The following is a 13,201-nucleotide window of genomic DNA, read 5'->3' on the forward strand; positions in this document are numbered from 1 at the left end:
GCATCTCTCCCTCTCTTGGGTGAACAGGAAGAAGCAAGAGCGGGTGTGGAGTAGACAGAGCCTTGACTCTTGCCTCCCCTTACTCCCAAGTGTGTCCAGTTGAGTAGCTAGGCTGCAGACGAGGAAGTGTACCTGTGACATTTGTTGCAGTTCACTCATGCCCAGGAGCAACAAGAAGAGTAGGAGGAAGACTGAACTCCCTGAGTCAGCCCCCTCCCAAATTTCCCCTATCTACGAGCTAGATCACAAACTGATGATTCAGTACTTTATTATTTTCTCAGGGGTCCTTTTTTGGATCACAGTGTGGCATTCTTAAGAATGGTTTCAGAGTAACAGCCGTGTTAGTCTGTATTTGCAAAAAGAAAAGGAGTACATGTGGCACCTTAGAGACTAACCAATTTATTTGAGCATGAGCTTTCGTGAGCTACAGCTCACTTCATCAGATGCATACCGTGGAAACTGCAGCAGACTTTCACATTTGGGGACAATGTATACCTTCAGACCAGCGACACTGCTATGGGTACCCGCATGGCCCCACAGTATGCCAACATTTTTATGGCTGATTTAGAACAACGCTTCCTCAGCTCTCGTCCCCTAAAGCCCCTACTCTACTTGCGCTATATTGATGACATCTTCATCATCTGGACCCATGGAAAAGAAGCCCTTGAGGAATTCCACCATGATTTCAACAATTTCCATCCCACCACCAACCTCAGCCTGGTCCAGTCCACACAAGAGATCCACTTCCTGGACACTACAGTGCTAATAAACAATGGTCACATAAACACCACCCTATACCGGAAACCTACTGACCGCTATTCCTACCTGCATGCCTCCAGCTTTCACCCTGACCACACCACACGATCCATCATCTACAGCCAAGCTCTGCGATACAACCGCATTTGCTCCAACCCCTCAGACAGAGACAAACACCTACAAGATCTCTGTCAAGCTTTCTTACAACTACAATACCCACCTGCGGAAGTGAAGAAACAGATTGATAGAGCCAGAAGAGTTCCCAGAAGTTACCTACTACAGGACAGGCCTAACAAAGAAAATAACAGAACGCCACTAGCCGTCACCTTCAGCCCCCAACTAAAACCCCTCCAACGCATTATTAAGGATCTACAACCTATCCTAAAGGATGACCCAACACTCTCACAAATCTTGGGAGACAGGCCAGTCCTTGCCTACAGACAGCCCCGCAACCTGAAGCAAATACTCACCAACAACCACATACCACACAACAGAACCACTAACCCAGGAACTTATCCTTGCAACAAAGCCCGTTGCCAATTGTGCCCACATATCTATTCAGGGGACACCATCACAGGGCCTAATAACATCAGCCACACTATCAGAGGCTCGTTCACCTGCACATCCACCAATGTGATTTATGCCATCATGTGCCAGCAATGCCCCTCTGCCATGTACATTGGTCAAACTGGACAGTCTCTACGTAAAAGAATAAATGGACACAAATCAGATGTCAAGAATTATAACATTCATAAACCAGTCGGAGAACACTTCAATCTCTCTGGTCACGCAATCACAGACATGAAGGTCGCTATCTTAAAACAAAAAAACTTCAAATCCAGAGTCCAGCGAGAAACTGCTGAATTGGAATTCATTTGCAAATTGGATACTATTAATTTAGGCTTAAATAGAGACTGGGAGTGGCTAAGTCATTATGCAAGGTAGCCTATTTCCTCTTGTTTTTTCCTCCCCCCCTCCCCCCAGATGTTCTGGTTTAACTTGGATTTAAACTTGGAGAGTGGTCAGTTTGGATGAGCTATTACCAGCAGGAGAGTGAGTTTGTGTGTGTATGGGGGTGGGTTTTTGGAGGGGGGTGAGGGAGTGAGAGAACCTGGATTTGTGCAGGAAATGGCCTAACTTGATTATCATGCACATTGTGTAAAGAGTTGTCACTTTGGATGGGCTATCACCAGCAGGAGAGTGAATTTGTGTGGGGGGGTGGAGGGTGAGAAAACCTGGATTTGTGCTGGAAATGGCCTAACCTGAAGATTACTTTAGATAAGCTATTACCAGCAGGACAGTTGGGTGGGAGGAGGTATTGTTTCATATTCTCTGTGTATATATAAAGTCTGCTGCAGTTTCCACGGTATGCATCTGATGAAGTGAGCTGTAGCTCACGAAAGCTCATGCTCAAATAAATTGGTTAGTCTCTAAGGTGCCACAAGTACTCCTATTCTTAAGAATGCTGAAGAGCCGTTTACACTACGCGTATTTGAATAGGAGTGGAGTGAAGTCAGTGGGACTACTTGTGGAGTAATGTATTAACCCATTGCCTGTCATGCTAATCAATATTGTCTCATTGTTTTCTTGGGCTCCCCCACCAGTTTGTCTGTATCCATCTGTTGTTTCTTGTTTTGTAAGCTCTTTGGGGCAAGGACAGTCATTTCATAAAGAGTTTGTACAGCACCTAACATGATGGGGTCCTGGTCCATGACTAGCACTCCTAGGTGCCATGTTAATACAAATAAATAAAATGAAATAATAATATTAATAGTAATAATTAGTTTGAGTAATGGTATCACACTTTGTCCATGACGGATTAAGGGATCAAAAATAAGGAGGCTTCTAGACCAGTAGGGTGCTTAGGTGCCAAAGTCCTGTTTTTAAGCACCCGTGTGATCCACAAAACAGCTGCTTGGCTGCTGCATAAATCATATCAAATACCCCACTCACACTCACTATCATAGGTTTGAATCTTGTGTGATCCTAAAGTGTTGATATCATCATCATCATATATATACACATAAATATATACACACACACATATATATATATATACACACACACACTCACCCCATACCATGGATAACCAGACCGACAAAGAAAACCATGAACAGGTGATGGGTATACCAGAACACCTCATAGAATGATCTTCTGATGATCTCTGTGGATGAAGTTATGATCAGAATGAAAGCCACTGTGATTATGACACCAGTTACTCCAGCTATGGTAGTTAGTATCTGTGTTGTTGGGTTCTAAAATAAGAATAAATTATTATGTATAGAGACTAAATCAAAGATGCAGCTTCAGTATAAGAATGAATTTAAGCAACAAACCAGACAAGGCAAAAAGCTTAGAAGCTACATGAAAAAAAGGTTATCTGTTCTGTTATCCATTTAGGTTTATTCCGAACGTGAATGTAAATATTAACTGGAATTTGTCTGTTTCAGTAATTGATAGTAAGAAATTACATAATCCTGCTAGTACTTGCATCTATTTTTGTTGTACAAGAGTGCCTCAGGAGAGAGAGAAAGAGAGAGAATAAATTATTAGAGTTAAGAGTAGGTAAAAAAAGAGGTAATAACCGGTACAGCATTGAAAAAAATCATTTTGAGAGAGATAAATGTGGGGTGCTCAATGGCTGACAGACTGTAAGAAGCATGGATCTGCTTTGTTCTTATTTCACTTTAACTTACATAACTTCAGGCAGCAATAGATGCCCCTGACAGCCTTGAGTTCTGTTGCCAGTGCTGTCTCCATCAGGCATTCATTCTGACTGCAGGCTTCCGGAATTCCAAAAGAGCTGCAGACTACACTTGAAGATTTACCCTTTCAGGGCTCTAAGCTGTTCTCCTCCAGGATGGATGATGCTATGCACACACTGAAAGACTCGTGCAACACTTTGCTCACTGGGAGTCTACACTTCCGCTACTAAAATGAAGCAAATTTAAATCACAACCCTACCTGAGACCATTGTTCCATCAGAGGCCCCAGTACATAGAAGATTAAAGACCTTTTTGATGTTACCTGCCATGACAATGGGCCCTTCTCACCAGACATTTTCTACCTCAAAACAGTCATTTTGACTCTTTGATTGAGGACAGCACACCAATTATATCTCCTCCTTTCAGGATCACAACGATTGTATTGTACATGGCAGAAGATCATGTTGGACAAGTAGGTACTCAACCCACTGGATATGTAATCCAGTCCATCTCCCTCCCTTTCCCCAACCCACTCTCCCCATCCCTTTTCAGAGTCTTCTCATGAGACCATGTTACTTTAAGAGCTATGGGTTGGGCACAATAGAGGATCCTGGAAGAATTTATTCCTGTTCCCTTCTAGTTCCAAAGAAGTCTGGTGGCCTTTGCCCCATCCTAGATCTAAGAAAGCTGAACAAATTCATCAAGAAAATCAAGTTCAGGATGGTCACCCTTGCTTATATTATCCCTTCCTTGAAGACTGGAATGCTGCCCTCAATTTACAAATGCATATGTCCATGTGGCGATACATCATTCCCACAGGAAGTACATTCAATTTCTGATAGCCATCAATGACTGCCTGTACACAGTGCTTCCTTTTGGCCTTCCGAGCATTTTCACCAAGTTCATGGTGGTGATAGAAGCCCACATTCATCATCTGGACATTCACATATTTCTTTACATGGATGATTGGTTGGATCAAGCAGCATCAAGGGATCATGTCCAAAACAGCGTCCTAGTCATCAGGCACGCGTTCTTCCATCTAGGTCTGAAAATAAGTTTGAACAAATCACAGCTACAACCAACTCAGCACATAAAACTTTTATAGGAGCAGAACTCAACACCATAACAAACATGGCTATCTTCCACAGGAAGTCTTCCAATCTATAGCCTTCTTTTCAGAAATCCTCAAGTTCAATCCAACAATGACAGTGCGAGTCTCAGCCACATGCCTCATTTACGTGATTAACTCTGCATGCCAGACTTCACCTCTGTTGACTGTAGTCTTGGCTTCATTTGTATATTGATCTTCCAGGCATCTGCTGGACATGCAGATTTGTGTTTCCGTGCAAGTGCTTCAGTCTCTGGATTGGTGAATGGATCAGCAGAATGTATGCAAGTGAGTTCCATTTCTGTCCCCAGAACTGATTATGTCTCTGGTTACAGATGCATCTGTCAAAGGCTAGGGGGCCCATTTTAGTCAACTTCAGGCTCAAGCTCACCTCAGGAAATTTTCCTCCATATAAACATGCTGGAGCTCAGGGCCGTACATTGGGCCGACAAAATATTTATGCTCATATTGAGAATTGGGTGATTCAAGTTCTCACTGACAATACGACTGCTATGTTTTACATGAACAAGCTGGGAGGGGCAAGGTCATCTCAGTTGTGTCAGGAGGCTATCCTCCTGCGGAATCTATGTATTCAACACAAAGTTTCTTTGAAGGCCTTCCATTTTCCAGGAATGAGAAACACTCTTCTTTCAGTAAGGTCTTCATAGACTTAACATGAGTGGTTGATCAGGATGGATGTTATCTTTCAGGTTTTCCACCACTGGGGGTACCCACTAATAGAATTATTCACAACAAACCTCAACAACAAATGCATGAGATTTTGCCCAAAGGTGGATCGCAACCCCAGTTACATCATAGATGCTTTTCTTCTTCCCTGATTCAGTCATCTTCTATATGCATTCGCTTCTGATCATTTCATTCAGAGGGTCCTAAGGAAGCTAAAACAAGACAGAGCATACCAATCCTCATTGCACTGGTGCGGCTAAGACAGTATTGGTTCATGGATCTATATCAGCTTTCCATCAGGTCACCGATAATTCTACCTCTGGGTCAGGGATCTTCTGTCGCAAAACTAGGGCAAGTCTCTACATGTGAACCTCAAATCTCTCCATCTTATGGCATGGATCTCTGGTTAAATATTCAAGAGAAAATGTGCTCCTGAGAGGTTTGGGTGATCTTAGTGAACAGACTCCACTAAAGTCACATACACAGCAAAGAGTAAGAGATTTTCGATTTGGACATGCTCCCATCATTTCTTTCCCAATCACACAGAAGTCACATATATTGGATTATCTTTTGCATCTCAAATCATCTGGCCTTTCAAATACTTCTATGAGAGTTCACCTGGCTTCTATTCCTACACTACATCTGCCAATAGACAATTTTCCCATTTTTTTTCCTCATAAAGTCATAGACTTTAAGGTCAGTAGGGGCCATCATGATCATCTAGTCTAACCTTCTGCACATTTCAGGCCACAGAATCCCACCCATCCACTCCCATAATAGATCCCTAACCTCTTGTTGGGTTACTGAAGTCCTCAGATCATGATTTAAAGACTTCCACTTGTTTCTCAGTTTTTGAAGGGCCTGGTCAAGGTTTACTCTCCTGTGTCTGATCTTATAACCATTTGGTATTTGAATCTAGTGCTTTCCAATCTGATAGGACCTCCCTCCAATCTGTGGATATGACTTCATTATCTTTGTGTATGAAGATTGAGTTTTTGGTGGCAATTATTTCCATCAGTAGGGTTTCAGAGCTTCAACCTCTTTTAGCTTACCCTTCTTTTACTGTCTTTTATAAAGGACAAGGTATCCCTTCTGGGCCACATCCTAAATTTATACCCAAGGTACTGTCATCTTTCTACCTATGTCAAACAATTAATCTTATGGTGTTTTTTCTCCAAACCCCATGTATCTAAGGCTGAGGAGGCTCTCCATAACTTGGAGTGTTCATTAAGCCATGGCTTTTTACTTGGGCTGCACTAGATCCTTCAGGACTGCATCCCAGCTCTTTGCAAGCTGTGCAGTGTCATCTCAGTGACTCTCACACTGGTTCTCTGACTATATCAAGCTCTGTTACAATCTTACTAAAGTCTCTCCTCCATTAAGAATAACTGCTTCCTCTGCCAAGGCTCACTCCATTGCCTCAGAATGTGATGGGGTGTACCACCACCACACTGGGGCTAGACCAATCACTGTGGGCCCAAAGGCCCTCGCCCCTCATGCCTGCTGTGCATGCTCCAGGTGGAGAAGACAGATAAAAGGAGGCAGCCCAGCTCAGTTGGGGCTGGCAGAAGGGGAGGAAGGACATGTACTGCAGGCTCCTGCAGAGTAGGGTGACCAGACAGCAAGTATGAAAAATCAGGATGGAAGGGGGTAATAGGAGCCTATGTAAGAAAGACCCAAAAATCAGGACTGTCCCTATAAAATCAGGACATCTGGTCACCCTACTGCAGAGGAACCAGTGACTCTCCAGGCTGTTGGGACTGTGGACCCAGACTAAGCAGCGAACGACCAGTCAACCATGGAGTCTGACTGGGACACTGAGCTGCTGCCAGCCAAGGAGATACCGGAGATGGGCCTTATGTATTAGAAGCCAATGCTTAACAGGGAATTTTCTGGCTTCCTAGAGCCTGGGTCAGAACCCGCTGGAGTAGGGTGGGCCTGGGTTCCTCTGCTGTCCATCCCCTGTACTGCCACTAGGCGTGGCCACCAAGGGCCCTAGCTAGAGACTGAGTGTTTGCTCTGCCCCATCCCAGGCTACAGATTGTTTGCTTGGTCTGCCCTGCCCACAGAGTCAGTGCTCCCAACTACTATTGTTTGCCCCAGCCAGGAGGCTCAGGAGGCTAGAGACTGAGCGTTTGCTTCCCCCCCCTCCAGGGACTACGGACTTCTTAGTTACTTGGCCCTGTCAGGGGCCCAGAGTCCCCCCCATCACAATTGTTTGACCCAACAGAGAATCCCAATGATCGTGTGACCAACCCCACACTGGGCCAATAGGAGTGGCCCTGCTCAATACACCAGGCCGCCTTGTGACACAGTATTCCTGAGTAATGTTTCTATAGGTCATATATGCAAGGCAGTAATGTGGTCTCTGCATACTTTATTTATTATGCCATCATTCAGACCTCTCGATGATGCCAGCTTTGGCAAGTTGGTGTTACAATCCCGCTTCAGATGATCCGAAGTCTCTCTCCCCGCAAAGGAACTGCTGTGGAGTCACATATAGTGGAATGTATATATGCACAATCTCTCAAAGTTAAAAAAAAAAAGGTTATTTACCTTGCAGTAATTGTTGTTCTTTGAGATGCGTTGTGCATATATATTTCACAACCCTCCCACCTTCCCTTTACTTTGGAATTTATTACAGCCGTGTGAAGGAATGGAGAGAGAAGTGGCAAAGATGCCCATTTTATGCCCTTGCCTGAAAGCATGAAGAGGGCAGGGGTGCATATGCTACCTAGTGGTACTGCTGGCATATCCGACTTGAGTGCACTGGCATGCATGCACACCCACCTTCAGTGGAATGTGTATGTTCTTTGAGATGTGTTGTGCACAACAGATACTGCAAGATAAGTAACCATTTTTATACACTGTAATTGAAGGCCTAACTTGGCCTGCAGACCCTAGATTACTGTGGATGATGCACACGAATGCACAGCTTGACTTCCAGATCCCAAATTGACTTTGTAGGGTTAGAAGTTAGGAAAAAAAACCCAAACATTTTACTTGCAAAGTGGACTTATTTAATATGGAAGTTCCACAGTGCCATTTTTAGAGTTGAACTACTCTCAGATGTTCACACTTGACTGCACAGAGTACATTTTCAAACTGGTGCCTGTGATGAATATGTTCAGATCCTATTGCCTGTTAACGGGATTGATCTAGGTGACATTTTTACCATTTACACTACATTGGCTAGTTTGAATGTTGAGATAAAACAATGAAAAATGTCAAAGATGCTTCATACACTGCTACTGCAGAGGCATAACTAAGCTGAAAAGAATACTTGAATTACTGCTTTCAGAACTTTCTTCTGTAAAGGTGGAAGAAATCCTTTGTTAGAATTTATTCAGAAAGGCAGACTTATTCAGAATGTAGAGACAGATGCAAGTGGGCAATAAAAGAAATGTAAAACTAATCATCAAAAGGTTAAAATATAGGCTACTTTGTGGACTGGCATTTAGTTACCATGTAATTGCCAGGCAAGTATATTATTATTAGAGAGGTTTGGAAAGGACATTAGGAAATTTACTTCTATGTGTTTGGAAGAGTAGGCTTGCCTCAGAAAAATGGGAGTAAACCACCAAAGGGTGTTGGACCCTCTCTAAAACCTACAAACTCTTCCTCTTCAATCAGTAGTGAACACATCACATGTGCATCTGGTGACTGTGGATAGAGTGTCCCAGCAAGGGCTCTAAACTCTAGAATTTGCTTTCCCCGTGGGTCTGAGAGACCAACCCATTTGCCAACTTTCAGGTCAAGGCCATGTATGTTCGGGGCTTTGATGCTAGTGGAGTAGTTTGCTTGATGTGTATGAGATTTGATTTTTTTTTAAGCAGATGAAATAGTCACTTTGTAAGCTGAAAAATTATTAATACAATGATATCATAACTTTACGCTTGCAAAACAATGCAAAGACACAGATTTATGCTTGCCCTTCCACCTTCTATCCAGATGCCTATTTTCCAATTACTGGCTCTCTACTTAGCACCTATAATTCTCATTATAGTTGAAGTATGAGACATTATACACAAGCAAAAAATACCACCACTGTGAACTATGGTCTAATGCAACAGCTACAAAAATAAAATCAACTAACTGCAGCCTGCACTCATTGAGGAAAAAAAAATCTACTCTTGTTTACACTGGGTGTAAAATCAAGAGTAAGTCCACCAGAGTCAATGAAGTTACTCCCGATGAACACCAATTTACAAAAAGTAGAATCTAGCCCCAACTTCAGGACATCTTGCAAAACCACTGTGAGAACCTAACACCCGCTGTGAAAGAAGTTTCATTATGTACTATTATTGGTTTTTTTAAATTTAAGATATTGTTCTCTTTTTCTAGTCTGAGGTTGTCAGTTATATTTCATATATCAATAGCTTACAGGTTTAATAAATTTTCAACTAATCATAACACTCAGCCACACCCCACTTATCTCCTTCCTAAACTAATTAACATAGCAAACATTTCTCTGAGCTGGAAAATCTGAATATTGCAGTTTTTAAGCTATTGTTTTCAGATGAAATTCAGGTTAATCTTTGACAGCATCTCCTAGCTATGCTTAAAAAGGTATTGAAATAAAGTTTTATCAACAAAAGAACCTGCAGAGGACAATTTTTCAGACGAGGAAAGCAAGCACCTTGTGACAACTTACCATTTCATAGTTTCTAATTGGGTTCAAGTAGCTTTCATTTGGTGTTTTGCCAATGCCAGAAAGTTTATTCCGTAACCCCCCTGCTTCCTTCGATTGACTTATATGATATCGCTCTATGTTGAGCAGATGTGCAACAATGTGGATGACTGTTTGAAAGAGATAATTATGCAAACTGAAGTTAAAGTTGTATGTTTACCCATGCCAGCATCAATATTATTAACTATGACATGAAATATTTAAAAAGTCTGTGTGGATTAAGATCTTTACACAGTAAACAACAACAAAAATAGACTTTTGTCAATGTGTAATGGCAACTGGTTATATTCAATGTATAAAATGGAATAGCAGCTTCAACATAATCTTCCCAATGATGCCATTTCTTGTGTTCCCAAATCTACTGCCCTTTAGCTTTTGGTGCCATGGAAAGGTGTGCTCAGACATTCTTGTTAAACCCTGGATTTGTGCTGGAAATGGCCCACCTTGATTATCATACACATTGTAAGGAGAGTAGTCACTTTAGATAAGCTATTACCAGCAGGAGAGTGGGTTTGTGTGTGTGTGTGGGGGGGGGGCTGGGTGTGAGAAAACCTGGATTTGTGCTGGAAATGGCCCATCTTGATTATCATACACATTGTAAGGAGAGTGATCACTTTAGATAAGCTATTACCAGCAGGAGAGTGGGGTGGGAGGAGGTATTTTTTCATGCTTTGTGTGTATATAAAAAGAGATTCTACACTTTCCACAGTATGCATCCGATGAAGTGAGCTGTAGCTCACGAAAGCTTATGCTCAAATAAATTGGTTAGTCTCTAAGGTGCCACAAGTTCTCCTTTTCTTTTTGAGAATACAGACTAACACGGCTGTTACTCTGAAACTCTTCAAAATAGGAATGATACACCATAAAATTGATTGGTTTCACTCAAAATTAGGCACCTTCTCTTGTTAAAAACTTTATGGAGCCTTTCACCTCAACGGCACTTATGCAAATTTTAATGTCAATAGTGACACAATTGGTGCAACCTAATGGGTGGCCATGATAACAGGTTGTCATAGGTCTTAATTCCTGTTGGACAAAAACTACCACATCACAAAACTACAACTAAAGTAATGGGCAATCTCAAAGGGGAACCTCAGGATTGAATAGTCATAACCTTTTCCTGCCAATACGTGAGTCCTTCAGTGTCAGGTTCACTTAGGGCAGAGTGGGGAAGCATACATTGCAGCTCCCACTGTTGTACCTCTTCTGTGAGAAAGCGAAGATCAAATTTCCACTGTAGTTTATCTAAGTTTGCTTAGATAAACTGATAAACTGATAAACTGATAAACTGTAAAAGATAAACTGTAGTTTGCTCTAATCATTGTAAAAATGTTATTTGGTAGCAGCAGCACATTATTCTTTTCTTCTGCCATAATCAGAGTTCTATTCCCAATGCAAACACATCCTACCAGACTCATGTTTTGGGGGCCTTACTAAGAAATCTACTTAGACCTGGAATTTTCTTCCTTCTGATGGGTGACAATCACTCCAACTTGTACCTGACAGATACAACACAAGTCTTCTAGCGTGAGCCAGACTGTGCTGTCCTGAAAGTTATTTTGTGCAAGATGTTAACATATGAAATATAATCCTATACAGAAAAAAATATTAAAATTCGAACAAATGCATTCAGAATGTTGGTTTCTCTGGGTCTCCTATGATGTTAAGTACTGGCCTGAGTTTTATTAGACTTGTGCTTCTGATAGTTTCTTGTGGGCCACTAAAAGAAAAAATAATTCAATCTAAAAGTGAATTATAGCAGGCGAGCAAGAGTAATGCAAACATCTAATTCAATTTCAGTGTAGTTCCTTTAATGTACAATAGTTGTAGCAAACTAAAAAGTCTGGCACCAGATACCTTGTCATTAGCTAAAACATTTTATATCGCTATAGTGCATTTTGTGGAGTTTCCTTAGATCTACAGTGTGTGGAATTTGCTTAGTACTTTCAAAAGCCACTGTACAAATTCCTGAAACATATGAGCATTTTTCATTGCTCTCAATTTATTCATTATGGGTAAAGAGCTTAGAATGCTTCATCTATAATTTGTTTTTACCAGTACTTTCCCCACTGCTCATAAGTAAACATATACGATGGGTGAAATTCTGCATTCCTTACTCAAGCAAAATTTCCTATGACATCAGTGGGAGTTTTTCCTGAGTAAGGGCTGCAGGATTTAGCCCTTTTTATTAGTAAAATCTGGAACCTTAGAAATGGTATGCATGTGTAGTAATTTGTATGCTAGCCTTTACATTTTTCATTTAGTCCACCGAGTTCAAATTACATGCTTTTATTGGGGAGACAGAAAGGGAAGAGGGGCTGTCATAGAGAGCAGTGTCCACAGTACATCTTAAAAATAATTTTAAAAAAGAACAAAGAAATGTAATTTAATTACATTCTTGTAAGTCTGGTCAATTTAGTTAGTCTTATTCAGCCAATTCTGCTGTCAGTGAAGCATGCACACCTCTCATTGAATTAAATAGAAATTGCACATGCTTATCTGAGGGCATGTGCTTATCTCTCTTTTTCTGCATGCCTGCCTAGGATAATAATCATTTTGAAGTTAGTTGCTACTAATTAACCATCTTGGTATTCCCACTATTATAAAAATCAAAGGGTCAAAATCTTGTCCTTTTTAACCTCGCTAAGTGAGTGGTCTTGCATAAAAGTCTGAATGCTTCAGCAAACTGACCCTAAGTTTCGTAGCAGCATCACCTACTCTGCTTTCTGTTGTCACAGATTTTTCCTTCTGAACTACAAGAAAAATCAAAATCATACCATTTAACATATTAAATTATGAATCTGTGTAATACAACAATGTATAAGCATACCGAGCCCAGCACATGATCTGATATTTTAATATTAAATTCCATACATTCTTAATTTGGTACTTTTTAATTTGTTTTATTAACTTCATTCCCAATTTAAAGTTTTGCTGGATAATAAAGGTGAGGGCTGGTGAGAGCTTTGCATGATATTGTCCTCAGAAAAACTTGGAATATAGAATCTTGTCTTCCCGGATTTTTCCTAGAGGACTAAATTAGGACTGGAGATGGAGCTATTTTAGCCACGATTGAGGGGAGGAGAAAGTGTTATTTTTGAATTTTTAAGAAAAAGATTCTCACAAGTCAGTCATGCATTTGAAGATAAATAGGGGACACACATACAAACAAAAAACTAAATTATTAACAACTGGTTGAAAATTAGGGCTTGTAGAAAGTTTTCCATCATTTTTTCCCCCCAAATGGAAAATTGG

At 41.1% G+C, this 13,201-nt stretch overlaps 1 protein-coding gene across 1 annotated transcript in view; it reads right to left on the minus strand.

Annotated features, from left to right (window-relative positions):
* Positions 1-13,201, minus strand: part of NOX3 (NADPH oxidase 3) — a 62,675-nt gene that overhangs the window by 39,687 nt on the left and 9,787 nt on the right. The window contains exons 5-6 of the mRNA XM_077811802.1: positions 9,911-10,056; positions 2,830-3,011 (exon numbers count right to left, since the gene is read on the minus strand). Coding sequence (XP_077667928.1) covers positions 2,830-3,011; positions 9,911-10,056 — 328 coding nt within the window. The remainder of the gene's footprint in view (positions 1-2,829; positions 3,012-9,910; positions 10,057-13,201) is intronic.

The sequence above is a fragment of the Eretmochelys imbricata genome, chromosome 3, assembly GCF_965152235.1.
Source record: "Eretmochelys imbricata isolate rEreImb1 chromosome 3, rEreImb1.hap1, whole genome shotgun sequence".
NCBI classification, from domain to species: domain Eukaryota; kingdom Metazoa; phylum Chordata; order Testudines; family Cheloniidae; genus Eretmochelys; species Eretmochelys imbricata.